Below are 25,594 nucleotides of genomic sequence, written 5' to 3'. Positions count from 1 at the left end.
TGAGATTAAATATCATTTAACATAGAGCTGAACCTAATTGAACATCTTGGGTCCTGAACATTGTATAAAACTTCAATTACACCATTTCACAAGCATTCAATATTTTTCTAGAAGCAGTTAAAAAAAATTTAAAAATCAACAGCAAGGAACTCAAATAGATTTGCTCAATATATTTGAACAGTAATATGAATAACAGAAAATTTATCTTTTAAAAAATATCTCACATAAATTCATATTAATAACTTTTGAAAATTTAGTAAACTTTCTTTTATTTGAAAATAAATTAAAATGTATGATCACAAATCTTTGTTTAAAAATGCAACTAAATAACAAAATCATGGTATTCTTTACAACAAACAAAACAAAACTTGTGACAAAAAAATCATTGCCTTAAATTACATCGTAAGTAATATTTAGCCAAATATTTGGGCTAATTTTGGGGGGCAATGTTCCTCAATTCTTCTGAGGCCTAATTCGTCCATAATAGCCTCTTTGGCTTCCATTTTGCGATAATGTTGCAGACGTCGCTGCCATTGTGTAGCTAGAATTATGGCACACACTTCATCATTTCCACCAGACTCTGGTGCTAGCAAGCCCTACAAAAAAATCAACTCTGAATGTCACACTTACGCTTTAATACTAGGATCAAACTGATAAATCCATCAAAAAAGTAAACAAATGGTTAGACATGATTTTTGTCTTTTTCTTACTAGGTTCACCTTAGCATAAAGGTAGCTCAACATAGCGTGTGAAAAAAATAAAAATTTGAGTATGCATTTTGCATAAATTCTAGATCATGTCTACATGACTTGTGAATGTGTTATTAATCTGTTTAGTAAACATAAAATTGGATATTAGATTTTTTTTTTTTTGCTGCGACACTGACATATCACATGTCTTCGATGTATTCTTACAACAGATCTGAATTAAAAAAATCTCTCTAAATTAAGCAGTTCATGAACTTGTTAATTCAAAACAAGACGGAATTAAATGGTATTTCACGTCAGGGGTCTGGAAGTCTCATGTCATTTGAATTAGTACAAAGTATTCAGTGGGTTTTTTTTCGAAGACATTTTTACTCATAAACATATAAACAAGTACCCTCCTATATTCTTATATAAAACTTTCAATAAACCGAGAACAAATTCACAACAAGCGAATTTTTTGTTATGTAGAGACGACTATAAACGGCTAGGAGGTGGATAAAATATACAGGTTGATTATAGAATATGTCTAGAATCAGGGAATGAAAGGTCGTTGATTGCCCAATGCTGGAAAGTGGCGAAATACATCCTCAAAGAGCGCAGAAAATCTTGCGCCGTAAATTACACTTTATTTACATTACGGGATCAGTAGCGTTGTGGTCAAAGACAAAAATATAAAACCATAACGCTACAGTTCTGCAGCTACAACCAATCAAAAGTTATTGGAAAGGTTTTTTGCGGACAAACATACAAATAGACAGACAGAGCAAAAGCTATATGCCCCTGAATCTTCGATTACAGGGGCATAAAAACGTTAAGGCAGCAATGTAGTTCTTAGGAGCCAGGTCATTTCTAATTACATCCCTACTCTGTATACTGAATTTAAAAATACAATTCAGTGTAGTCTCCATTGCTTCTTCAAAAATTTGATCAAATATTAATTTAATAATTAATATACTGATACACAAAGAAATCATTAGTCTGAAATATTTAACAATTATGTATGCACATTTCAACGAAACATTCTAAACGCAGAAGAGATCACATTATTATGTTCCCCAAATGAAGGTTGGGAACATATTGTTTTTACTCTTTTTCTTACTATAATCATTTTTTTCTTCCTGGGTACTTTTTTGCCCGTGAGTGATTTCGGAAACTACTCATCCGATTGAGTTGAAATATTCTTAGGGTTAATAGGCATATGTAAATGTAGATGTGCGGAACGAAGGTCATTTTGCGCACTTTGGGAAAAGACCAATTTTGCACATTTTGGGAAATGACCAATAAACTTGATATAGCTATAACTTTTATATTTTTTGATGAAATGCTTTAATATTCAGAATATGAAGATATATTATTCATGTAGACAAGAAGATATTGTCATCATGAACATGCAATACGTAAAAAGACAAATATACTTTATTACTGTATTTAACGGGAGATAATATACAATTATGGACTCTTTCGATGGTGAATATGGTTTGTTGTTCACCAGAAAAATATCAATATTGACCGAGGCGAAAGCCATAACTTTTATACTTTTTGATGAAATGCTTCGAAACTCAGAATATATAAATATATTAAAAGCGATACTCTGAATATATAAATATATTTAAAGTTTAAACAAGACAATATGGTCATCATGCACATGCATGCACATACATGCACATGCGCACGTGCATTGATTAAATGACCAATATTCTTGATATAGCCACAACTTTTATACTTTTTAAAAAGATGAAAAGCGTTGACACTAAGTTTATTAAGATATATATCAGTAGTATAGACAAGATGACATGGTCATCATGCACATGCATGCTCGGCATGCGTGCAATGCTAATATGACAAATATACTTGATACAGCCGTAGTTTTGTTTTTTTTAAGGTCACCTGAGTGACTCAGGTGACCTAATGCTATCCATTTTTGTCTGTTATCGTGCGTCGTCCGTCGTGCGTTAACATTTGAACATTTTCAGCTTCTTCTCTGAAACCGCTAAACCAATTTTTGCATATAGCATCTACAGGTGAATGGGCACAAAAAATGTGAATTTTAGGATCCCTGCCCTCCCTCTGGGGCCTGAGGGAGGGGGGGGAGGGCTAAAACCACCAAAATTAATGCAATCTTTAAAAATCTACTTTTTTACTCCTGGGCATCAAGCAGTCGTACTGTTGACATGATTATAATGAGCATTGACCCCTCTACCCAAATTGTGAATTTCATGGCCCCTGGATCAGGCATTCTGGTGTTAGGGCAGGGCTCTATTGATCATATATTGAAAATACATCAATTCTTTGAAAATCTTCTTCTCTGCTCCTGGGTATTAAATAAACTAAGTACATAGTTATGATGAGCTAGAGAGCCTCTTATAAATTTGTGAATTTCATGGCCCCAGGATCAGGGGTTCTGGTGTTAGGGCGGGCTCTACTGAATACATGTATATAGTTAAAATACATTTATTCATTGAAAAATCTTCTCTGTTCCTGGGTATTAAACAAACTAACTAAGTACATAGTTATGATGAGCAAGGATGCCTCTTCCAAAATTGTGAATTTCATGGCCCTAGGTTCAGGGGTTCTGGTGTGAAGGCAAGGCTCTATTGATTATATAGTGAAAATGCATTGATTCTTTGGAAATCTTCTTCTCTTCTTTGCACCAGCTGGGTATTATTTAAACACTTAGGAATTGCATGGTTATGATAAGCAAGGATGCTCTTCCAAATTTGTGACATTCATGGCCCCAGGGTTGGGAGTTCTGGTGAAGGGAAGCTCTATTGATCATATAGTAAAAATGTGTAATTTCTTTCAAAATATTTTTTCTACTCCTGGTTATGAAGCAAAGAAACGAGTGTATAGTTATAATGAGCAATGGTGTTTCTTCCACAATTGTGAGTTTCATGGCCCCTGGGTCAGATGTCCTGTTGTAAGAGTGGGGCTTTATTAATAATATAGTGAAAATGCATTAATTCTATTAAATATTCCTATCTGCTCCTGAGTAGTAAGCAGATAAACAAAGTGCATAGTTATAATGAGAGAGGGTGCTTCTTACAAAATTTTCAAAACATGTGGTCCCAGGGATTATGGTGTTTCTTTGGGGGAGAGGGGGGGATCTATTGATAATATGGTACGTGAAAAGAAGAAAACACTTGCTGTGGCGTTCAACTCGACATTTAGATATATCGACGACGTATTGTCAATTAACAATGGCTATTTTCATTCTTATGTCGATACGATATATCCTGGTGAACTTGAGATAAAAGATACCACAGAGTCTGACACATCTGTTTCATATTTGGATATTTTACTTGAACAAGAGGCCCATGGGCCACATCGCTCACCTCAGCACATTGGCAAGGCAAAAGCACAAATCAGTTCAGTACTGAAAAGATTACGGGGGGGGGGGGGGGCTTGAATTTTAAACTACCTGATGATGCTTCCATGTCAATATATAATTTGTTTAATTTGTTTTAACAAATGGCTTCGTTGTACTTGAGAAGATTTTTTAAAAAATTCCCATATATTCCTCTGTAAAAATGTGATCCCCCATTGTGGCTCCTCCCTATCCCAGGGGTCATCATTTGAACAAACTTGAATCTACACTACCTGAGGATGCTTCCATATCAATATGACTAAACATAGCTTTTCTGTTCTTGAGAAGAAATTTTTTTCTATATGTTCCTATGTAAAACTTTCGATCCCCTTATTGGGTCCCACCCTACCCTCGGGGGTCATCATTTAAACAAAATTGAATTGATACTACCTGAGGATGCTTCCATATCAAAATGACTAAACATGATTTTCAGTTCTTGAGAAGAAGATATTTTCCTATATGTTCCTATGTAAAATTTTCGATCCCCCATTATGGCCCATCCCTATCCCCTGGGGTCATCATTTTAACAAACTTGAATCTACACTACCTGAGGATGCTTCCATATCAAAATGACTAATCATGGCTTTGCAGTTCTTCATCAGAACATATCTTCCTATATATTTCTATTTCAGACTTTTATCCTCCATTGTGGCCCCACCCTACCCCCGGGGGTTATGATTTGAACAAACTTGAATCTACACTACCTGAGGATGCTTCCACATAAATATGATCAATCAGGACTTTGCTGTTCCTGAGAAGAAGATATTTAAAGATTTTTCCTATATATTTCTATGTAAAACTTTGATCCTCCATTGTGGCCCCGCCCTACCCCCGGGGGGTCATGATTTGAACAAACTTCAATCTACACTACCTGAGGATGCTTTCATATAAATATGACCAATTAGGGCTTTGCTGTTATTGAGAAGAAGATTTTTAAAGATTTTTCCTATATATTTCTATGTAAAACTTTGATCCTCCATTGTGGCCCCGCCCTACCCCCGGGGGGTCATGATTTGAACAAACTTCAATCTACACTACCTGAGGATGCTTTCATATAAATATGACCAATTAGGGCTTTGCTGTTATTGAGAAGAAGATTTTTAAAGATTTTTCCTATATATTTCTATGTAAAACTTTGATCCTCCATTGTGGCCCCGCCCTACCCCCAGGGGTCATGATTTTGACAAATTTGAATCTACACTACCTGAGGATGCTGCCACATAAATATGACCAATTAGGGCTTTGCTGTTATTGAGAAGAAGATTTTTTAAAGGTTTTTCCTATATATCTCTATCTAAAACTTTGATCCTCCATTGTAGCCCTGCCCTACCCCCGGGGGTCATGATTTGAACAAACTTCAATCTACACTACCTGAGGATGCTTCCATATAAATATGACTCATCATGGCTTTGCTGTTATTGAGAAGAAGATTTTTAAAGATTTTTCCTATATATTTCTATGTAAAACTTTGATCCTCCATTGTGGCCCCGCCCTACCCCCGGGGGGTCATGATTTGAACAAACTTCAATCTACACTACCTGAGGATGCTTCCATATAAATATGACTCATCATGGCTTTGCTGTTCTTGAGAAGAAGATTTTTAAAGGTTTTTCCTATATATTTCTATGTAAAACTTTGATCCTCCACTGTGGCCCCGCCCTACCCCCAGGGGTCATGATTTGAACAAACTTCAATCTACACTACCTGAGGATGCTTCCACATGAGTTTCATCTTCCCTGGCTTTGTGGTTCTTGAGAAGAAGATTTTTAAAAGATGCTACTAATTTTTCACTAATTCTTCATTATCTCCCCTTGAAAGAGGGCGTGGCCCTTCATTTGAACAAACTTGAATCCCCTTTACCCAAGGATACTTTGTGGCAAGTTTGGTTGAAATTGGCCCAGTGGTTCTTGAGAAGAAGTCGAAAATGTGAAAAGTTTACAGACGGACGGACGGACAGACAGACAGACAGACAGACAGACGGACAGACGGACTACAGACAAAATGTGATCAGAAAAGCTCACTTGAGCCTTCGGCTCAGGTGAGCTAAAAAGACGTTAATGGTAATCTAACAACCAAGCTTTATGATAAACGTGATGACTTTAACTTTTCAATCGTCAACTTCCCTTACTTATGCAGCAATATACCTTCATCACCTGCATACGGGGTATATATCTCTCAGTTGATTCGATACGCAAGAGCATGCTCTACGTATGTACAATTTCTAAAACGAGGTATTTTTTGACAAATAAGTTGATGAAACAAGAATATCAGCTGTCTCGTTTAAAGTCATCATTTCGTAAGTTCTATGGTCGATACAATGACCTTGTCAGCAAATACAATTTATCATTGAGTCAAATGCTGACTGAAGTTTTTCATACTAATTGTTAGGCCATTATTTACACACTGAATTGTCCACGGATTTTTCCGTTATTTCCCGATCATGACAAGGAGCACACGGCGGGTGTGACCGGTCGGCAGGGGATGCTCACTCCTCCATGGCACCTGATCCCACCTCTGATGTTTGGAGGTCCGTGTTTGCTCTACTCCTATTTTGTATTGTATAATGGACTTTTGAGCTTGAATACTGTTCGTTATCTCCATATATTTCATGGTGAAAATGTGTGAATTCTTTGAAATTCTTCAACTTATTGCATAATTATGCTGATGAAGTACCTCTTCCAAATTTGTAAATTTCATAACCCTGGGTCATGGGTTCTGGTGTTAGGGTACAGCTGTGCTAAATCTGTAGTGAAAATGCATTTTTTTTTTTTTGAAAATTTTCTCTGCTCCTGGGCATATTGGAGGCAAACAGAGTAAAAGTTGTAATAAGCAAGGGTATATTTACCAGAATTTTGAAAATCTGGACCATTTGGTCAAGTATTCTGGTCCTGGCCAGGGCTCTATTAATTTGTATTCTACTGAGTGAAGTTATTCCCCTTTGCCATTCACCTTTAATAATAAATCACTGTATTTGAAATGTTAATAGAATAAGAGAATTATGCAATAATATTTATTGTATAATATAAAAAGTACTTTCATAGTTTTAATGATCAGGTAGACTTGGAAATAAAAGATGAATAAAAATGAGACAAAGATAACTTATCTTTTTAAATGTTCTTCAAAGGTCAAGAGAGGCAAATGTGAGTGGTAATACATGTAACATGGGGTTAAAAAAAGAGATATTTTGTTAATAGCCTGCATGGTAATAGTGATAAACAGGGGACAAATAGATACTAGAACAATTAGTTTTTTGATCCTAATCATACTATTTTTCTTCATTTAGGGCAACAAAGCTTCATTTATCAGCTTTTGGATCCTCTAAATTGTTGTATTGTACTCAGGCGACCGTTAAGGCCCTTGGGCCTTTTGTTTTATGAAATGTTTTGATACTCAGGATATTAAGATGTATGAAGAGTATAGACGAGAAAAAATGGTCATCATTACACATGCATGCACGTGCACTTGTGTGTAATGCATAAAACGACAAATATATATGACTGACATTCAAGGAAGCTTACAGGGAATAATTAAGGCACAAAAAGGGACTTGGGGTCCCCATTACAAGTAGAACTAGTTAAAGTAATATTTAAGACAATGCGCCTAATTTCGAAATTTGTTGGTTGCCAAGCCAATTTAAAATGGTCACCAATTTGCAAAGATTTTAGGATCCAATTGGAAATTTTAGGCACTAAAGCGACTAGACCTTAATATGTCTACAAAAGCTCCACTTAAACCTTAAAACCACGGAATATGCATTTCTATAATAAGGCTTATTGTTCATTATAATGATGCAAACAGTTTTATTGTTCATGGTCGTAGAAACCAGAATGGTGGAGGGGGTAATAATTTTGTCAATATATAGTATGAGAAAAAAAAAGATAATTTTCAAAGGTGTAGTAATTTTTCAAAATGTGAAAAAAATATAGATATAAGTCATACTTGAAATGATACATATTTTATAAATTGTTCATATTTAGTCAAGGACTATGAATCCAAGTTGATTTAGTTATGTTTCTATTCTTTTGTGAAGATTCCTGAACATAGGCATACAGTCCATGAAACGTTCTACTTTCTCATTTTTCCGTTCGCACACCGTTCGTTCAGCGTGCGTTCACCGTTCGTTCACCGTTCGCTCTCCGTTCAGCGTTCACCGTTCACAAAGCGTTCACCGTTCGCTCTTCGTTCGTTCACTTTGCGTTCACCTTGGGTTCAGCGTTCACTTATCGTTCAGTGTCATTCGGAACTCCGAAGTGAAAGGACTTATCTTTTTTTAAGTAAGGATTTACAGGTTTTGAATTTAATAAATAACATACCGTGTTTAAAGAATCATTATTTCATGGGAAAAAAATATCTACAATATTTATTTTTATTATTGTAACTTAGCTGTTAGGTTATTTATAAAATTTATCTGGAAATAGATGTTGTTATAAGTACATGTATGTACCTATGTAGAACGATGCTGAAAAATTAAATTTAAATACGGTCAAAATACTGATACTTCAAGCACTGCAACATTTTGCTTTTATGTTAAAGACGACAAATCGTTAGTGGATGGATAATAATCGAAGTCAATTGATTTACCAACTGCAGCAAAAATACGAAAATATTTATTTCTATCACATTTTTTTCAAATAATACAGAAATAGATGTTAGGACTTGTTCTGAGAATGATAAACAGTACTGCGGATATCCACTTAATTAAATATCTTTAGAGCGAATTAAATTGATAGTGTGGTTTAAAAAAAATATTTGTTTAAAATGTAATACATTAAAGAATTTTTTTTTCTACTTTACATATATAAAGTCTTTAATAGAGAGAGAGAAATGCCTTTATAACATGATTATCATTTATATAACCAAGGTGATTATCCAGTAATAATATTTTTCACCGTAACTTTATGTTTGTCATTCGATATTATTAAGACCCCACCCCTTTTCCCCTAAATCGGTCACTTAATTAGTATTTCCAGTACATTTTAGTTAACATTTAAAAAGAAGTTAATGTTTTTTGTAGCACAAAAATTTCAGTCTCAAAACAAACATGCATCTGAAAAAAATCATTAAACAATAGTAGTTCAAAATATACAAGTGCCGGCGGTGATACATGTATTTTAAATTGGCAGGGAGTATGTTTCAAATTCAAGCGGCTTAATCATTCCAAGTGTTTATTCCCAATGTATTTTATTCATTTATTTATTTATTTATTTATTTATTTTAAAAAATGTTGGAATCAGATCTAGAAATGATAAGAAAAAATGTTAAAACTTCTTGGAAATACTAACACTTTGCCTTCGGTGTGACGAGACTTTCACACCTGCACAGTGTCGAATGATTTTGATTGACAGGTCAAGCACGTGGACTTCGTGTGAACTTGAAGCAGGAAAATAAAAACCGATTATGAATGTAAAACAAATGGATTTGTTGATAAAAAAAATGGTTACTTTCACTGCCTGATATATTTAGAAAAGAATTAGAATTTTTGTTTGATATAGGTACAAACATTTGAGGAAGGGGGTCTAAAAGCGAATCTCTCTCTCTCTCTCTCTCTCTCTCTCTCTCTCTCTCTCTCTCTCTCTCATTTGTCTGTTTAATAAAAACTATGACAGCATATTACTTAAATATCAAGTTGTGAAAATTTAATATATAACAAATAATATGATTGCCTCTTTGTATCATCTTGTCCGAGTATAATCACAGCCGGGAAATGTCTACAGATACATGTAGTAGTCTGCTCAATAAATCATCATAAAGAATAAAACTGACACATAAATATATTATTGCATTAAAATTTTAAAATACGAGTGTATTTATGCAATAGGTCCACTACCTTTGTAAATTTTTTCCTCATTATTTTACACGGAATCCCCTTGTATGGTTGTTACAACCGTTGTAATTCATTTTATAAGTCTGTAGTTTTCTCTTCTAAAATCCACATTATTTGAAGTGGTTTTATATATCAAATAAGAATAAACATATTTATTTTACAACTAGATTAATTTCATCTGTTATACTACAGCGTTCGGTAACAATTACAATGTTTTCGGCGATAGAAATCGTGTTATTAAAAATTTGAATTTAAACATTGTACATATGTGCAGAAAATATTGTAAGAAACTTAAATTAATAAGTTTACTTAATGTGCATGTATCGTCTTTCTTAGGACAATTTTCATTGATTTGTTTATTTATTTATTATTTATTTTTTTAGCACCAGGCATTAGAATACAATAGCATAGTTTCACCGTTCACTTTGCGCTCGCGTTTGCGCTCCGTTCGCGTTCTGCTTTCGCTCACCGTTCACACATCGTTCACTCACCGTTCGCTCTACGTTCGTTCAGCGTTCGTTCACCGTTCGTTCAGCGTTCGCTCACCGTTCAAGTGGGAAAGTAGAACGTTTCAGGGACTGTAGCAAAGGGTACAGAATACGGAACAGAAAAATATCAGCACATACATATGAATATGAAATGCCTTAGTAGAGTATGTATGAGTGGAATAACTTAAATAAAGTCAATGTTGATCGATATGAATAGCCAGTATTTGATAATTATATAAACCATCGTACCCGGTATATTCAAAACCAGACTCATTTTAGAGAGAGATATCTGCATGTGCGAATCCAGATTTTTTTTTTCCCAAAATACTTTGAGGGTTGGGTGTGGGAGGTTTACAACAACTCAAAAAAATATTGGATTCCTCAGTTTTTTTTACAAGCAATAATAATAAATAAATAAAAACTTTTAAAAAATACAAATCTCCTGAATCTGAAAATCAAATACGGGGTGTTTCAACAAACATTTCTTGACTTTCAATGGCTATATTTTTGCAAAGTAATGATTTTTTTTTTAAATTTTGATCATATCATCAAAATTCTTGTAGTCAGTTTTTTTTTTTAATGAATGAATGATAAAAGAGATCTCTATACTGATATTGTAAACTTTATTTTGCTAAAGAAAAACTGCCAATATCCCAGATCCTTGCATGAATTTTTTTCTGCGAGTCTAATTACTAGTAGTATAATTATAGTTTATTGGCCATTACTAACACAATGTATAGTTCTGAGAAAATTCTGGTTCTCCGTGCCAAGTACATAACTTGATATAAGATTTTCCATTTCCGTTTTGCTATAAGTTCCGTTTTCCGTTCCACGTTTTAGCAACAGCCAGATTAAAGAGCAATAGCTGCCTTGCTGAATACATGGTCAACTCAAGAATTTAAAAGGAAATCACCTGTTTCTGTTTATAGACATACTCTTCCAATTCATGACCAAGGTATCTAATTACATTTGTAGACGAGAGTTATATTTTCATAGGTGCAAATATGTCATATCATTTTACATCATGTTGAATACCCTAATTTCGAGAAAGGTCTAGAAAATCAGGAAAAAAATATGAATAAAACAAGTAGCTGTGAATATTTGCGAAACTTAATGAAATACATGCACATTAGAACTGTCTTTATCCGAGATACTTTTAATGTGTAATGTCTAGGTTAGATTTTTTTGAAATATATTCATAATAAAGCATAAAAAAGAACAGGTAAAAGATACCCAAAGAATAAAAGACTTTTAAAATGCCATCAATGGAAAATGTTGGGCTCGAACTCGGAATCACATTTACAATCATATTCCACTGCGCTTCTAAATCAATAAATAATATTAAACAAAAACAAGAGGCCCATGGGCCACATCTCTCACCTGAGCACATTGGCTAGGCAAAAGCACAAATCAGTTCAGTATTGAAAAGATCGGGGGGGGGGGGGGGGGAGGGGGGGCTTGAATTTTAAACTACTGGTACCTGATGATGCTTCCATGTCAATGTAACAAATGGCTTTGTTGTACTTGAGAAGATTTTAAAAAATTTCCCATATATTCCTTTGTAAAAATTTGATCCCCCATTGTGGCTCCTCCCTATCCCAGGAGTCATCATTTGAACAAACTTGAATCTACACTACCTGAGGATGCTTCCATATCAATATGACTAAACATAGCTTTACTGTTCTTGAGAAGAAATATTTCTTCTATATGTTCTTATGTAAAACTTTCCATCCCCCATTGGGCCCCACCCTACCCCTGCGGGTCATCATTTGAACAAAATAGAATCTACACTACCTGAGGATGCTTCCATATCAAAATGACTAATAATGGTTTGCAGTTCTTCAGAAGAAGATATTTTCCCTTATATTTCTATGTAAAACTTTGATCCTCCATTGCAGCCCCACCCTACCCCCAGGGGTCATGGTTTGAACAAACTTGAATCTACACTACCTGAGGATGCTTCCATATAAATATGACTCATCATGGCTTTGCTGTTCTTGAGAAGAAGATTTTTAAAGATTTTTCCTACATATTTCTATGTAAAACTTTGATCCTCCATTGTGGCCCAGCCCTACCCCCGGAGGTCATGGTTTGAACAAACTTGAATCTACACTACCTGAAGATGCTTCCTTATAAATATGACTCATCATGGCTTTGCTGTTCTTGAGGAGAAGATTTTTAAAGATTTTTCCTACATATTTCTATGTAAAACTTTGATCCTCCATTGTGGCCCCGCCCTACCCCCGGGGGTCATGGTTTGAACAAACTTGAATCTACACTACCTGAGGATGCTTCCACATAAATATGACTCATCATGGCTTTGCTGTTCTTGAGAAGAAGATTTTTAAAGATTTTTCCTATATATTTCTATGTAAAACTTTGATCCTCCATTGCAGCCCCACCCTACCCCCGGGGGTCATGTTTTTAATAAACTTGAATCAACACTACCTGAGGATGCTTCCATATAAATATGACTCATCATGGCTTTGCTGTTCTTGAGAAGAAGATTTTTAAAGATTTTTCCTATATATTTCTATGTAAAACTTTGATCCTCCATTGCGGCCCCGCCCTACCCCCGGGGGTCATGGTTTGAACAAACTTGAATCTACACTATCTGAGGATGCTTCCTTATAAATATGACTCATCATGGCTTTGCTGTTCTTGAGAAGAAGATTTTTAAAGATTTTTCCTATATATTTCTATGTAAAACTTTGATCCTCCATTGTGGCCCCACCCTACCCCCGGGGGTCATGGCTTTAACAAACTTCAATCTACACTACCTGAGGATGCTTCCACATAAATATGACTCATCATGGCTTTGCTGTTCTTGAGAAGAAGATTTTTAAAGATATTTCCTACATATTTCTATGTAAAACTTTGATCCTCCATTGCGGCCCCGCCCTACCCCCGGGGGTCATGGTTTGAACAAACTTGAATCTACACTATCTGAGGATGCTTCCTTATAAATATGACTCATCATGGCTTTGCTGTTCTTGAGAAGAAGATTTTTAAAGATTTTTCCTATATATTTCTATGTAAAACTTTGATCCTCCATTGTGGCCCCACCCTACCCCCGGGGGTCATGGCTTTAACAAACTTCAATCTACACTACCTGAGGATGCTTCCACATAAATATGACTCATCATGGCTTTGCTGTTCTTGAGAAGAAGATTTTTAAAGATTTTTCCTATATATTTCTATGTAAAACTTTGATCCTCCATTGCGGCCCCACCCTACCCCCGGGGGTCATGTTTTTAATAAACTTGAATCAACACTACCTGAGGATGCTTCCATATAAATATGACTCATCATGGCTTTGCTGTTCTTGAGAAGAAGATTTTTAAAGATTTTTCCTATATATTTCTATGTAAAACTTTGATCCTCCATTGCGGCCCCGCCCTACCCCCGGGGGTCATGGTTTGAACAAACTTGAATCTACACTATCTGAGGATGCTTCCTTATAAATATGACTCATCATGGCTTTGCTGTTCTTGAGAAGAAGATTTTTAAAGATTTTTCCTATATATTTCTATGTAAAACTTTGATCCTCCATTGTGGCCCCGCCCTACCCCCGGGGGTCATGGCTTTAACAAACTTCAATCTACACTACCTGAGGATGCTTCCACATAAATATGACTCATCATGGCTTTGCTGTTCTTGAGAAGAAGATTTTTAAAGATTTTTCCTATATATTTCTATGTAAAACTTTGATCCTCCATTGCGGCCCCGCCCTACCCCCGGGGGTCATGGTTTGAACAAACTTGAATCTACACTATCTGAGGATGCTTCCTTATAAATATGACTCATCATGGCTTTGATGTTCTTGAGAAGAAGATTTTTAAAGATTTTTCCTATATATTTCTATGTAAAACTTTGATCCTCCATTGTGGCCCCACCCTACCCCCGGGGGTCATGGCTTTAACAAACTTCAATCTACACTACCTGAGGATGCTTCCACATAAATATGACTCATCATGGCTTTGCTGTTCTTGAGAAGAAGATTTTTAAAGATTTTTCCTATATATTTCTATGTAAAACTTTGATCTTCCATTGTGGCCCCACCCTACCCCCGGGGGTCATGATTTGAACAAACTTCAATCTACACTACCTGAGGATGCTTCCACATGAGTTTCATCTTTCCTGGCCCTATGGTTCTTGAGAACAAGATTTTTAAATGATTCCATTATTTTTTCAGTAATTCCTAATTACCTCCCCTTGAAAAAGGGGATGGCCCATCATTTGAACAAACTTGAATCCCCTTTACCCAAGGATACTTTGTGGCAAAATTGGTTGAAATTGGCCCAGTGGTTTTTGAGAAGAAGTCGAAAATGTGAAAAGTTGACAGACAGACAGACAGACGGACAGACAGACAGACGGACGCCGGACAATATGTGATCAGAAAAGCTCACTTGAGCTTTCAGCTCAGGTGAGCTAAAAATTGAGACAGGTTGCTAAATCTTATAAGGTAATATGAGAAGGAAAATTGAATACTAGTATGTATTTTTATCATTTTCAAAGAGAAGACTAAAATAAAATTGTGATTTTCATATTTATCTTATAAGGGAAATATTCACATATAAATATAATTTTTGTGTAATTTCAGTTTTAATACATATGTATATGATGGTATATACTAAGATGGTATTACAAAACATTGGTTAAAAATTTATTAAGAAATCACTACTAGAGTAGGCCAAAATGGCTATCAAATGCGCCATAACTCTTTACAAAATGCAACATGCTACCAAAATTGGTTGAAACTGAAGAACTGTTCCAAAAATCAAAGTACTACAAATGATGCACAGTGCATAGAAACATATTTGTAGAAACAGGTCACCTGAGTCACTCAAGTGACTTAAAAATAAATATGATGATATAAAATATAAAAATTTATATACTAGCTTTGATGTGACTATATTAACCATATAAATAAATGAGCGGCATCAAATTCAGTGTAGTCTTAGTTTGGCATTTCTGACTATTTCTATTTCATCAACATTTAATGTCAGACTTGATAGGAGTAAAGAATTCCTACTATATGTTGGACCCCCCATAAAAAACGATTTTAGGGACTGAAGACCCTTTGCTCTAAATATAATAAATTTTTTTTTAAAACTTCCCAAGACTGATTTTCATCAAGAGCTATAGCATCAGATTCAAATGAAAAATAGTATGAGGTATGAAGCGATGCTTATTTTTTCAGAAATGATTTTTATGTCAGATCATAATATGAAGAAATTTTAACACAGAGAATAGGAAGAGTAATAATTTATCATCACAACATAAATTAACAAGAGGCCCATGGGCCACATCGCTCACCTGAGCACATTGGCTAGGCAAAAACACAAATCAGTTCAGTATTGAAAAGATTACCTGAGGGGGGGGGGGGGGGGGGGCTTGAATATTAAACTACCTGATGATGCTTCCATGTCAATATAACAAATGGCTTTGTTGTACTTGAGAAGATTTTAAAAAAAATTTCCCATATATTCCTTTGTAAAAATTTGATCCCCATTGTGGCTCCTCCCTATCCCAGGGGTCATCATTTGAACAAACTTGAATCTACACTACCTGAGGATGCTTCCATATCAATATGACTAAACATAGCTTTTCTGTTCTTGTGAAGAAATATTTTTTCTATATGTTCTTATGTAAAACTTCCTACCCCCCATTGGGGCCCACCCTACCCCCTGGGGTCATCATTTTAACAAACTTGAATCCACACTACCTGAGGATGCTTCCACATCAAAATGACTATTAATGGCTTTGCAGTTCTTCAGAAGTAGATATTTTCCTATATATTTCTATTTATCGCAGTTCTTCAGAAGTAGATATTTTCCTATATATTTCTATTTAAGACTTCGATCCTCCATTGTGGCCCCACCCTACCCCCGGAGGTCATGATTTGAACAAAATAGCTGAGGATGCTTCCACATAAATATGATCAATCAGGGCTTTGCTGTTCCTGAGAAGAAGATTTTTAAAGATTTTTCTTTTATATTTCTATGTAAAACTTTGATCCTCCATAGTGGCCCCGCCCTACCCCCGGGGGTCATGATTTGAACAAATTTGAATCTACACTACCTGAGGATGCTTCCATATAAGTATGACCAATCAGGGCTTTGCTGTTCCTGAGAAGAAGATTTTTAAAGATTTTTCCTATATATTTCCATGTAAAACTTTAATAGTCCATTATGGCCCCGCCGTACCCCCAGGGGTCATGATTTGAATAAACATGAATCTATACTACCTGAGGATGCTTCCATATACATGTAAATATGACTCAACATGGCTCTGCTATTCTTGAGAAGAAGATTCTTAAAGATTTTTCCTATATATTTCTATGTAAAACTTTGATCCTCCATTGTGGCCCCGCCCTACTCCCTTGGGTCATGATTTGAACAAACTTGAATCTACACTACCTGAGGACGCTTCCACATGAGTTTCATCTTTCTTGGCCCTGTGGTTCTTGAGAAGAAGATTTTTAAAAGATGCTATTATTTTTTCACTAATTCTTTATTATCTCCCCTTTAAAGAGGGTGTGGCCCTTCATTTGAACAAACTTGAATCCCCTTCCCCAAAGGATACTCTGTGCCAAGTTTGGTTGAAATTGGCCCAGTAGTTCTGGAGAAGAAAATGAAAATGTGAAAAGTTTATGACAACGACGCTAACGACAACAACGACGACAGACAACGTACTAATTTCGATCAGAAAAGCTCACTTGAGCCTTTGGCTCATGTGAGCTAAAAATAGGTAGTGAATATGAAAATAATTTAATTCTGGCTATCGCACAGTATTTGATTGGATAAAAGATTTACTTTATATTGTATAAATTGGGTTGCCTACGTCATAATGACTTGCGTCAAAAATGTATCAATCTGCCTGACGTTACATTTGAATTTTGTACGATTTGAAGTAATTTTTAAGGGCAATCATCTTTTTTCTTACACTAAATGAATGAAAATTAAATTATACGGAATGAAATTAATAGCTTCCCAATTTATACAGTATAAAGTGGGTTGGAACAATTTACGCTTTTTTATAAACCACTTTGCGGTTTATAAAGCGTAAACTGCCCCAACCCACTTTATACCTATAAATTGGGTAGCTATTAAATTCATTCCTTAAATAATATTGTGTCATACCTACTAAATTCAAATTAGGAAACACAATGAAGCACTGCTTCCCAAGTCAGATTATCACAATGTTATATGTGGTTGTAAGAAAACAATACATCTGTTAGCAAGAGTTATCATTCTTATATAAATATTTTTTCATTGGAAAAAAATGTAATACAAATAAAAATTCTACATTTGATACTTGATACATTAAACCATTTTAAAATGATTCTTAAAAAGATAAAACTTATTCAATTTGTAAAGGTTTTAAAAATAGATTTAAATGTTTTTTTGTCAAATATAATAAACAATTTGAACTAGAACTGTCCAAAAGGGACAAATACCCCCCGCTGGGTTTTTCAGAGAAGGTACCAAATCACTAATGTTTTCTAGATGTGAGAGGTGTTCACAATTTGCTTAAACATTTAGAGTGAAAATTTACTTACTCATTAAATTTTTTTCAATGAATGAAACTAAGGTGCAGCCTAATAAAACATCAATACTAATAATTACAGTGTTTTTTATTACATTGAAAAAATAGTTTGCAACTATCTGTCATCTTTGTGAGACATGACACTCTGCAAATTGATTGTTGAAAAAAAAATATCATAATTAATTATACAAAATCAAATTGATCTTAATACCTTTATATCAAACTCAATTTAAAAATAAAAGGCTGGTTCCAGTAACTATGTATTTCAACAGACATAAATTACAATTAAGAGACTTAGACAACAGAGATCTTTATTTCTTTCTGCCCAATTCCCAGGAGATATAGATAAGACCTGCTTGATCAGAGATGCCCTAACAGCTTCCCACACTGAACTCATTAATCAATCTTTAACTGGATGCATGTCCACTCATTACTCCCAAGGGACAAATGGATTTACACTATCTGCTGTGTAATGTAAAAACTGTTTTTAATACTTTGTGATCTTTTTTTTTTAGTTCTAATGAGTTGTTTTAAGTTGTAGTTCACATTTTTGTACAGATGTTCTAGATTCTATGTCTCAAACCTTAGACATGAACCCGGAATGACTAAGTCAATAGAAATGAAAAAAAAACAACTGTAAAATGCAGAAAAATTATCAAATGATGTTGAAAATACCAGGTGCACATCTTCATATGGTAAATAATAAGTGTACAAATTTTCATACAAATCTATGCAATAGTCTCTGGGAACAGATCCGGACAAAACCACATAATAAAAATGAAAAAAAACACCTGTAAAATGCAAAAAAAATTATCCAATCATGATGAAACTAGCAGGTGCACACCTTCATATGGCGAATAATAAGTGTACAAATTTTCAGACAAATCCTTGCAATAGTTTCCAAGAAATGGTCCGGACAAAATCTCGTCTACAGACAGACAGACAGACGGACAGACAGACGGACAAGCTGATTCCAATATACCCCCCCCCCAAACTTCATTTGCAGGGGGTATAATAAAAATATAGGCAAAGAAAATAGAAGGTAATGTTTCCATCATATGTTCAATTTGATCGATGATGAAATTCTGATAAAGTAAACTATAAGTAATTTTAGTATTTTTTACTTGGAAAGTTATCTCTCTTATCAGAGGGTCGGTCCCCCTTAAGGAAGCTCTCAACACTAAATAAAAAATGTTTATGGACATTGAGAAAATTATATCATAGAAAGGTACTTGTATACAAATTGAGTTTATCAAGTTCATTTTCAACATAGGGTACCTACCATATATCTCAAGTGAAAAATTCAAAGACAATGAAGTAATAATGAACAGAAATCAGCATTGCTCTTTAAAAGGAAAATACATGCAAATAATGTTTTTAATTACTTTACCTTTTTTTACCATGGTCAAATAATATATTAAGAATACTTTAATCTATTTCAAATCATATCATTTACTGAAGATTTTTCATATCAAAGGGCAGATCACTCCAGCTACATAAAACTACCTTGGAGCTCTACAATGTGCAGTGTTTGGAGCTTTCTAAATCAATAAAATTCTTAAATGCTCTAATTTAAAAAATTTTGTGTGCTGGTGCATTAAATTTTGAATGCCCCAATATGAGCCCATTTCCAATAAACAGATCAAGAAAAGACAAGAATTGTTTTACCTTCACACAGACAGATTCTGCAGCCGTCATCGCACGCATTACAGCTGTCATAAGATTGTTCGCATTCTGAACCAAGATTCTGTCAGCCTGCAGTCAAAATGAAAACAAAACTGGATTTACATTTATCATAATACAAAGTATTAGAAAAACTGAATACAATTTCATATTTTCTCATGCTAACACAATTAAATTACACATACAGTGTTTATATTGTGAATTTGTTTTTTAATTTGAAAGACTTTGATTGTTACGTATATTTATTTACATGCTTATAAAAAATAAATAATTGTGCAACAAGAATTCAAAGAACAAATAAAATCACTCAGGAATAGATCTGAATGCCAAAACCTCATGATGCTAAAAAGTAAGTCTTATGAATGCTACATGATTAATCAAATGAAGTAAATCAACCATATGCCATAAACTCGATTTCTGGAGAAGCTCAATGAAATCAATACGAGTTTAAAAGAACATGAAAGTATAATAGCATCTCCTACACTGGCAAGTGGCACAAAAATTCTGAAAATGGAGCAGTTTTGAAGTATTTGTATAAAGTGAGCCAAGAATGTGAATGTGCAGCTTCACTTTATATTAATTATAGAGTTCTAGATGATGAAAGTGGAAATACGTGCCACACACAAACACACAGTCTACCTTATCTGGGCTCTGCTGAAAATACAGTGGTCAGTCAAAAATACAAAACACAACTGCATACACTTAAGTATTGTTTATCACAATATGAATATTTAACACGTAAAATTCTAATGCTTCTCTGTAAATGTAATAATAATGGTAGCTTGTTATACATGTATTGAAAAAAGATTATCCACAACTTTGTGAAGAAAGAATTGCAAGTAAAATGTCCATATAAATACAGTATAAATTTCAGTTGTATTATACTGAAAGGGTGGAAATATTGTATGTCTAAATAAATTAAAGTAATTGTTATGTATTTTATAAAATGTAAAACCAGCAAACATTTGTTTTTTGCAGTAGATAGTCAAATTCCAGAATTCTCTGTCAAGTTACATGTATACCGGTATGTGTATGAACACGCACTTTCTTCAATAATTTTATACATTTCTTAACCATTACTATATACTCTCTAAATCAAAACCAAAAAATAAGATTCTCTTTAATATTGTTCATACCACACATAAACTAAAGATGAAGATACCTGTGATTTTTTTTAATATCTCTACACTCAATAATACCTACTCTGTTGTCATCCTGTGAGCTCATCTGGACGTTGGCTAAAATTGTCAACTGTTTACTCAGGGATGGAATCTGATCAGCATAGTGTTGTAAGTCCTTGCCACACCTAAATCAAAATACATGTTATTCCATGTTACCTTACTGTAACCCATTTTATTATAGCCATCAGGAGGGGACCATGTTATACGAAATGAAGGTTTTTATAGGGACTGCATTTCTGCAAATTAAGTTATATAGTTAATACAAAGAGCAAAGTCTCAATTCTTAAACGAACAAATGATGAGTTTAATTGAAATAAGAATGAAGAGCTTGTATCCACAGTTAATTTACATGTATCTGTATACTGTAACATTTGTACATTACTGAACTCAGGCAAAGTACATGTAATTATATATCTAAATGTACATTTGCTACTTCAGATTTTACACTGTATTATGATAAAGATGCAAAACCATAATATGTTGATGATGTGACCACTGCATACCTATTTGCTTTGAACGTGACATCACATGACATTGTTTAATAGTTGCTTTTCCATAAGGAAGTCTGAGAAGTGCAATTTTTTACAAAGAACATTTAATCTACAGGTGTACTATCTATCTGCAATATCCATTAAAGGTGCTTAGACACAGATTTGAACTTAATATTTTCTCAAATTTTCTGTATAATATCATGACTTATATATTGCTATAGCATTTCACATGAAAATATAATTAAAATCTTATTTTATCTGGAAATTATTGGAACTACGAATTCCAGGACGCGTTTGATTAACACATCTTTGCACTTCAACAAATTTTAACTTTATCCTTAATATTTAAGAAAAGAAGCGATTTTGTTAAGTATTAATGAAAAATATTACATCTATAATCCAGAAAATTCAGAGTAAAAATGTTCAAAAGCAAAACCAGCTCACCAGTATTGTCAGTCCGTGCTCTGTAATGTGTATAGAGTTTAACAGATTGAACACACCCGTGAAGCGTAAACTGTTTTTGTAAACAGAGCACAAGCTCTGTTATTGTTAATGTTTACGATTCACCGGGTGTGTTCAATTGTCAAACTCTGCACACACCACTGAGCACGGACTTACAATACTGTGAGTGGGTTTTGCTTTCGAACATTTCTACTCTGAATTTTCTGGGTTATAGTTTTAATATTTTTCATTAATACACAACAAAATTGCCACTTTTCTTAAGTATTAAGAATTAAATCAAAATATGTGAATGCGCAAGGATGTGTCAATCCAACGCGTCCAGAAATTCGAAGTTTTAATAACTTTGAGATGAAATAAGATTTGTATTATATTTTAGTATGAAATGCTATAGCAACATACAAGTCATGAAATTATACAGAAAATCTGAGAAAATATTAACTTCAAATCTGTGTCCAAGCACCTTTAAATCAAGGGAGTTTCTTTATATCTTGGGAAACTTTTATTGTTACTGCTAGAATGTAGAAGCAATTTGCAAAAGATTGAGGGTCCTGAGGTTATGGCTGAAAAGAATTCATTTCAAATAATGTGCGCAGTCCAAATTTTTTCCTTTGCCCAGGAACTCACTAACCAATATTTTATCTTGAATTAATTTCTAGGAATCTTTTTTTTTTTTTTTGCATAAAGAAAGTAGAGGTTTCTTGTATTTATCTGTTATTATATATTTATGTTAATTTTATTACCTCTGATCAACACAGTGACTGGCAAGCACGTCTGTAAATTGTTTCATTTTCTTGCCATTCTCAGCGATTGCCAAAGCAACCTTAACAACATCCTGATGATTCTACAACACAAAAAATATACAACCTTGATTTACAGTGGAAAATCATGCATACAGAATATAGTCAAAGTCATTTACTAGATATGAGGGCTTTCATAGTCAATAAGCAACATACTTTAAAAAAAAACAGGGGGATTAAATTTTAGAAAGCCACAAAAAATATTTATCTTTTTCAGTCAAACTGAAAAGCAAACAGTTGGTATATATCATTTCACACTGAGGAAATGTATTTCATATACTGTAGAAGTACTGTACTTTTTTCAAGTGGTATTGATTTATGCTATGTACGCAATCACACATTTCCGCAGTTTGTTCCAGCATACTTAAAGTACAAGTAAAGCATATAGTGACAATCTAAGATATAAAAAAATCTAATTTTCTACCTGCAGATTAAACAGAAATTGTGATTCTGCGGAATTATTACCCCATGGAAAAAAAAGTACATTTACAGTATTAAATGGCCATTATATACACACTGAAAACATAATAATACCTTAACAAATTCAGACACTTTCAAATAGGTGTCAAAGGACAAATCAGGAAAAAAAAACTAAAAAAAAATGTTTTAAAATACACAAGTGAAAAACTTACACCAACTGGACCATCCCCCTTACAGTATTCTGCCATCTGCTGCATCTGTAGTGACATCTCCTTGGCGACCTGAACAATTGGGTTGTTTTCATCTTCCCACTTATCAGCCTCTTTTTGGAGATATTTAGCAGCACTCTGGGAAAATTATTTGGAAATGTTACTGACTAAGCTACAAACACACAAAGCTCAATTACAGAATAAAAGATTCACAAAATATATACCAGAATTGATGCCGAGGACTTGTAAGGGGACTTTGAGTTGCCTTTTCCTCTATCTCTGTTAAAAGTTCCAACATTTGCTTCCAGATCTCTTTCCCTGAACATTCGTCAGACCATTAGTGATTAAACATAATCATTTAGGAGGTATTTACAATTGTCATCAAACTGGTAACTGATTTTTACATGATGTACCTTGTGACCTGTAGAAGTTCCTCATGGACTGACTTGAATTTAGCTGGCTGGAATTGAGATCTGGATTTGTGGTTTTCTAGAGTTCCAGATGGGCGATAATTTCCTGCTAAGGTCTCTGTCTCCTTGTCTTCTGCCGTTACTTCAGACACATCCATAACACCCAACATGTTGTGAAGTTCTATATTTTAGGTGGAAAAAAGGACTTTGTTATACAGTATGTCTGGGTTGCAAAGTATCTACAATTCAAATAAATTCTTGATTCTATGATCAGTCCTAAATTATCTGCATATTAGGTAAAGAAATGAAAAGGAAATGATGTTGTCACAAAAAAAAAACTTCCTAAAAAGATGATGTAGGTTATTTCTACTCCCCACACTATCTGAATTGAAGCCAATATATCTCCTTAATAGTTAATCTGAAAAGTTGTCACCCCTTAGGAGTAAGAGGAAGTTCACTTCAGTGAACAGATGGCTGGATAAATTTTAGATGACCAAACTGGCAAAAGAGCATAACTTAATTAAAATGAGGAGAAAAAAAAACCAAACAAATAATGGCATTCAATACAGATACTGCATAGTGAATGCAAGTTCAATCAAATTTACTCTTCACTGAGATTTGAAGTACAGTGTTCCCTTGATATATTGTCAGCTTTTGTCTCTGTCCATTTTGGCATTATAATGAGGGTGGCATCATAAAGAATTAAGCCTTTCTGGTTTGTCAGATTAAAAATATTTAATGAGATAAACAATTTCATTGTAAGTCATGCATAACCAATACTACTGTACAAGTCTCAAATTCCTTTAATTTCATTTAACATTGAAGAAGTACTGAATGCATTTTTATGACATTTTTTTGAGATTTTGCTGATTGATCCACCCCTGCACTTTCTAGGAAATGAGTTGATGCATATCACGTGTCACATATACAAAGATGCTTTAAAAATATTTTCCATTTTTAAGTGATTTCTATCATGAAAAACATAAGTTTTACCAAAATTATAACATTATCTCTCCTTGTTTTCCCAAAGAAGTTATATCTTTAATATGAAAATTAATTCATATCAATACCTATATAAATATGAAAAATCATTTAAATATGTTAACCTTTGAAAATTGACTTTAACTAGATGCAGATATTAAAAGCTGGTTCACTGCATCAGATATAACATATCAGCATTAACTTACCAGATACTAATGTGGGTTTGATGTCTGTCATCTGTCTAAGGTGGACCATTAACTGTCTTATCTGTGAGGTCCACAGAAGTTTTTGTTTATCCACTTCATTCATAGTTTCTGTTATCGTACTATTTTCATCTGAGAAAACAAATCACATCATTACAAGTAACAAGTGCTTTATAAAATTTCAAGAGATCACATTTTTCACTCCTATGATGCATAAAACATTTGTTATTAAATTATTTCCTGATCATGACAAGGATCACAAGGCGGGTGTGACCGGCAAGGGATGCTCACTCCTCTATGGCACCTGATCCCACCTCTGATGTTTTAGAGGTCCATGTTTGCTCTGCTCCAAAATTTGTATTGTTTAATGGACTTTTAAGCTTGAATAGTGTTCGTTATCTCCATATATTTCATGCAATTCTTCAAGAAAAATAAGAAGTCTTTCCAGAATAATAAATTCAGCAAACTAAAAATTTAGATCTTTAGAAATGTTCTCAGGCATAGTAAACTGCAGATTTGACTTTGACCTGTTAATGCCTTGATGACCTGGATCAGTTTGGGTGAGGACTCAGTGACCTGATCCAGAGACTTCCGGACAGCTGCTCGTTTCTCCAGATTTGTGGACAGCTGGATACTGTTCTGGACTCTTTGTCTCAGCTTTACCAACTTCTCACTGAATCTGCTGATCTCCAACTGAAGTTCAGAAATATGGCCCAATTTCTGCTTTCCTAATTAAATGCAATCAGTATATTTTTAATTTTTGCTTTCAAAATCAGGGTGTCCTGTTTATGTGGATGAACCTCCGTGATTTTTTTTATCATAG

At 34.1% G+C, this 25,594-nt stretch overlaps 1 protein-coding gene across 1 annotated transcript in view; it reads right to left on the bottom strand.

Moving 5' to 3' along the window:
* Window positions 1–226: 226 nt before the first annotated feature.
* LOC133205899 (catenin alpha-2-like) overlaps window positions 227–25,594 on the bottom strand; it is a 41,153-nt gene continuing 15,785 nt past the window's right edge. The window contains exons 23-31 of the mRNA XM_061341792.1: window positions 25,299–25,499; window positions 24,775–24,903; window positions 23,591–23,768; window positions 23,402–23,495; window positions 23,181–23,315; window positions 22,492–22,592; window positions 20,821–20,923; window positions 19,603–19,689; window positions 227–596 (exon numbers count right to left, since the gene is read on the bottom strand). Of these exons, the coding sequence (XP_061197776.1) occupies window positions 414–596; window positions 19,603–19,689; window positions 20,821–20,923; window positions 22,492–22,592; window positions 23,181–23,315; window positions 23,402–23,495; window positions 23,591–23,768; window positions 24,775–24,903; window positions 25,299–25,499 (1,211 nt within the window). The 3' untranslated portion in view covers window positions 227–413. The remainder of the gene's footprint in view (window positions 597–19,602; window positions 19,690–20,820; window positions 20,924–22,491; window positions 22,593–23,180; window positions 23,316–23,401; window positions 23,496–23,590; window positions 23,769–24,774; window positions 24,904–25,298; window positions 25,500–25,594) is intronic.

Source organism: Saccostrea echinata, unplaced genomic scaffold, assembly GCF_033153115.1.
Source record: "Saccostrea echinata isolate AGI-Se365-2 ecotype Australia unplaced genomic scaffold, CSIRO_AGI_Sech_v1 ptg000054l, whole genome shotgun sequence".
In the NCBI taxonomy this organism is placed as follows: Eukaryota; Metazoa; Mollusca; class Bivalvia; order Ostreida; family Ostreidae; genus Saccostrea; species Saccostrea echinata.
This window is presented reverse-complemented; position numbering and strand designations above follow the sequence as displayed.